At 50.7% G+C, this 4,175-nt stretch overlaps 1 protein-coding gene across 1 annotated transcript in view; it reads left to right on the forward strand.

Annotated features, from left to right (window-relative positions):
- Window positions 1-4,175, forward strand: part of CCDC42B (coiled-coil domain containing 42B) — a 9,915-nt gene that overhangs the window by 445 nt on the left and 5,295 nt on the right. Inside the window, exons 2-3 of the mRNA XM_010828568.1 lie at window positions 2,371-2,476; window positions 3,256-3,361. Of these exons, the coding sequence (XP_010826870.1) occupies window positions 2,371-2,476; window positions 3,256-3,361 (212 nt within the window). The remainder of the gene's footprint in view (window positions 1-2,370; window positions 2,477-3,255; window positions 3,362-4,175) is intronic.

The raw sequence follows: 4,175 nt of genomic DNA on the forward strand, positions 1-4,175 counted from the left end.
GTCAATAATCCAGGGCTCTGATCTGTGCCTGAGCCCCACCCCTAGCTGATACCCAGTTGAGATGAAATCATTTGACCCACGGTGGGAAGGAATTACTCTCGTACCCTCTCCCTGCAAACTACATTTTAGAGGAAGATTGGAGGAAGCTTGTCCGCCTTGTTCAGCACTGTGGCTGGAGGGGGTCCCAACTTCAGTATCATTTCATATATCATTATACATATATATTTTGGCTGTGCGGCATGTGAGATCTTAGTTCCTCTACCAGGAATCTGCCTGCAATGCAGGAGACCTGGGTTCAATCCCCGGGTCTGGAAGATCCCCTAGAGAAGGGCATGTCTACCCACTCCAGTATTCTTGCCTGGAGAATTCCATGGATGGAGGGGCCTGGTGGGCTCCCGTCCTTGGGGTCGCAAAGAGTCAGACATGACTGAGTGACTACTGCTCTCACATTCACCAGGAGTCAAACCTGCGCTTTCTGCAGCGGGAGTGTGGACTCTTTTTTAAGATGTATTTATTTAGTTATTCTGATTTTTTTTGGCTGTGGTGGGTCTTTGTTGCTGCACGTGGGCTTTCTGTAGTTGAGGTGAGTGGGGGCTGCTCTTCATTGCTGTGCATGGTCTTCTGATGGTGGTGGCTGGCTTCTCTTGTTGCAGAGCACAGGCTTTAGGAGTGCAGGCTTCAGTAGTTGCGGCTTGCAGGCTCAATGGTTGTGGTGCGTGGGCTTATCTGCTCCAGGGCATGTGGGATCTTCCCAAACCAGGGATCAAACCAGTGTCCCTTGCATTGCAAGGCATATTCTTAACCACTCGATCACCAGGGAAGCCCGAGTGTGGACTCAACTTAGGGGAGTCCCCCAACTTTAGTCTCAGAGTCAGTAAAACGGGAGGGTTTCCCCTGGACCAGAGCTGGACAAGCCAAGGGGAATGATAGCACATCCCTCCTGCTTCCAACACAGCTGACCCTGCGGGGCTGGGTCCAGCCTCTCCTCTCTCCTGGGAGCCTGGCTCCAGATCTCAGTCTCCTAGACCCTACCCCACAGAGATCAACCTGCAACTCAGTCTCAACTTGGCCTTACGGAAGAGCTGACCTCCCTGCTCCCCACTCAGCCTGCCATCAGCAACAACATCCTTCCAGCATCGAGGTTCCCCATTGAACTCCTCTCTCACCGCCTCATCACCCCATCTGCTCTGCTCTCCAGTGGTATCCAGAACCCACTGCTCCTTACCTCTCTACGGAGCCACCCAGACCAGAATCACATCCTCTCCACATTATCCTGTGATCTGTCCCGCGCCCCCTGAAGCTGCCCCGCCCCTCTTATTGGCCTTGCTCCCCAGAGCAGCCAGAGGGGCACCTCCTCTGCTCCAAACCCTCCCATGCTTCCCGTCTCACTCAGAGTCAAAGCCAGAGACCCCCTTCATCGCAGCCCACAGCAGTCTGACCCTCATAACTTCTCTGATCTCAATTCCCATCACTCTGCTCCTCCCTTCCTTCCCACCACACTGGCCTCCTGGCAGCTCCTTCTACATACCAAGGTCCTTCTCTTGGGGTCTGGCACTGACTCTTCCCTCAGCCTAGAATCTGTTCCCTGCAACATCCACATGGCTCCCTCCCTCTTCCCCTTCAAGTCTCTGCTCAAATATCCCTTTCTCAGAGACTTGTCTATATCCCTATTGAGAGATTTACTTTAGTCTGCTGACTTTTTCATCTAAGTCCCTACCATGTCCCAGCATAGTTTATTTTTATTATTATTTTTTTTTGGCTGCACCACACAGCATGTCAGACCTTAGTTTTCTGATCATTAGTCAAACCTGCACCCCATGCTTTGGAAGCCTGGAGTCTTAACCACTGAACTGCCAGCAAAGTCTCTGAAAGTGTGCAAGTGAAAGTGTTAGTTGCTCAGTTGTGTCCAACTCTTTGTGACCCCACGGACTGTAGCCAACCAGGCTCCTCTGTTCACGGGGATTCTCCAGGCAAGAATACTGGAGTGGGTTGCCATGTTCTCCAGGGGATCTTCCAGACCCAGGGTTTGAACCTGGGTCTTCCACATCTCAGGCAGATTCTTTACCATCTGAACCACCAGGAAGTCCAGGGAAGTCCCTAGCATTGTTTGTTGTTTGTTAGCTTTCTTTTCTGTGTTGCCCAGTGGGATGCCAGCTCCTGGAGACCAGGGATCTGCCTGTCTTGACCAAGCTGCACCCCCCAGTGCCAAGAACAGTGCTTGGCACAGAGTAAATTCTCAGGACAATTTGCTGAATGAGTAAAAAGTTCCACAGCCAGGAGGTGGCTAATAGAGGCATGTTAGGCACCATTGGAGAATTTGGGGGCCCTACCTCTTGCCTCCTTTACCCACACTTCCTTTTGCCCCTCCAGGAAGATCCCGGAGCAGAACACGGACCACGTTCCCCCAGTCCTGCGTCTCTTGGAGAAGAGGCAGGAGCTGATGGATGCAGATCGGGGCCTTCAGGCCCAGAAGGAGGTGAGCCACTCAATGTAGTCCCTGAAACTTTTGGGGGACTCCAGACCCCTCCAAAAAAAGATGAGAAAGTGATGGAGCCTACTTATTACTACAAGGTCTGAGACAAGCCACTGTGCTGAGCCTTGCTTTCCTCATCTGTCAAATGGGGGTCAAATGAGATCAGTGGTTGGTGCAAATCAATGTGCACTGAGCAGCTACTGTGTGCAGGGTATGCCCTGGGATCTAGACGTCTCACCACAGTCCCTGTCCTCATGGGCTCACAGCCTAGAGAAGAGAACAGACAAGTGTCTGGGTAGTGACTGCTGTGAGGGAGGAAGCACTGAGCAGGGATGGCGGGAGCCCAGAGAAAGCCCCTGTCTCTACACAGGGGTGGTCACAGAGGACTTCCTGGAGGAAGTGATGTCTTATGGATGGCTGAAGGGCAAGTCAGCTTCTCCAGCAAAGAGGGATAGGGTGAAAAGGGAGAAACACACAGAGGGGACAGCATATACAAAGACAGGAAGGTGAGGACAAAACACAGGTGGGTAAGGGTCTGGAAAACAGTGTCGAAGGAGACAGGGTGAGCTGAGGCCTGAAGGAACAGCAGGGATGCTGACATGCAGGGGCTACTGGAGAGAATTTGGGCTTCATCATGGGTACTGGGGGGCCACAGGTAGATATGAGCCAGGGTGCAGCAGCAAGATCAAGGGCAAAAGATGAGCAGAGTTAAATATGAACCTGAAAGCGCTGGATGACTTGAAACCCCAAACACACACAGATACCCACTGCTTACCGGCCAGGTGTTCGAGACCACAAAGGCCTCCCTGAAACAGCGATGGGAACAGTTGGAACAGAAAGAGCAGGAGCTAAAGGGGTCATTCATCCGCTTTGAAAAGTTTTTGCAGGTATGTGGAGACTGGTGGGGGGAGGCAAGGCAGAGGTCACAAAGTCACAATCCTATAGGAGCCAGACAGGTCACAGAAACTTAAAAAGTGGGTTTACCCAATTCAAAAGAATAAAATAAGACCATCTGCAGCAACATGGATGGTTGTCATACCTAGAGATTGTCATACGTACTGAAGTTAATCAGGCAGAAAAGGAATATTGTATGACATCCCTTATATGTGGAATCTAAAAAGAAATCATACAAATTAAATTACTTGCCAAACAGAAAGAGACTCACAGACTTAGAGAAGGAACTTATGGTTTCTGGGGAGGCAGGACAGGGGGGCTGGCGGGCAGGTGGAAATGGGTGGGGAACGGATAGTTAGGGAGCTTGGGATGGACGTGTACACAGTGCTATATTTACAACGGATAACCAACAAGGACCTACTGTATAGCACAGGGAAATTTGCTCAGTGTTATGTGGCAGCCTGGATGGGAGGAGAGTTTGTGGGAGAATGGATACATGCATATTTTATGGCTGAGTTTTTTCGCTGTTCATCTGAAATTATCACAACATTGTTAATCCGCTATACTCCAATACAAAATAAAAAGTTTTGTTTTGTTTTTCAAGTTGGCTTACCAATATAAAAGGGACCGGTGGGAAATACGCACTGCCTGAAGCATTTTAGAAAGCGTGGGAGAGGAGTGAGGGACCGAAAAGATTCTAGTTGAATTTGGCCCGCGGGCCATCTGTTTGCAACCCGTGACTCTACGTGTGAGTATTGGGACGGAGTGGCTGCGGCGAGCTCTGCAGGGTCCCAAGTCTTTAGGGCCG

The sequence above is a fragment of the Bison bison genome, unplaced genomic scaffold (genome assembly GCF_000754665.1).
Source record: "Bison bison bison isolate TAMUID 2011002044 unplaced genomic scaffold, Bison_UMD1.0 scf7180017864495, whole genome shotgun sequence".
Lineage (NCBI taxonomy): Eukaryota > Metazoa > Chordata > Mammalia > Artiodactyla > Bovidae > Bison > Bison bison.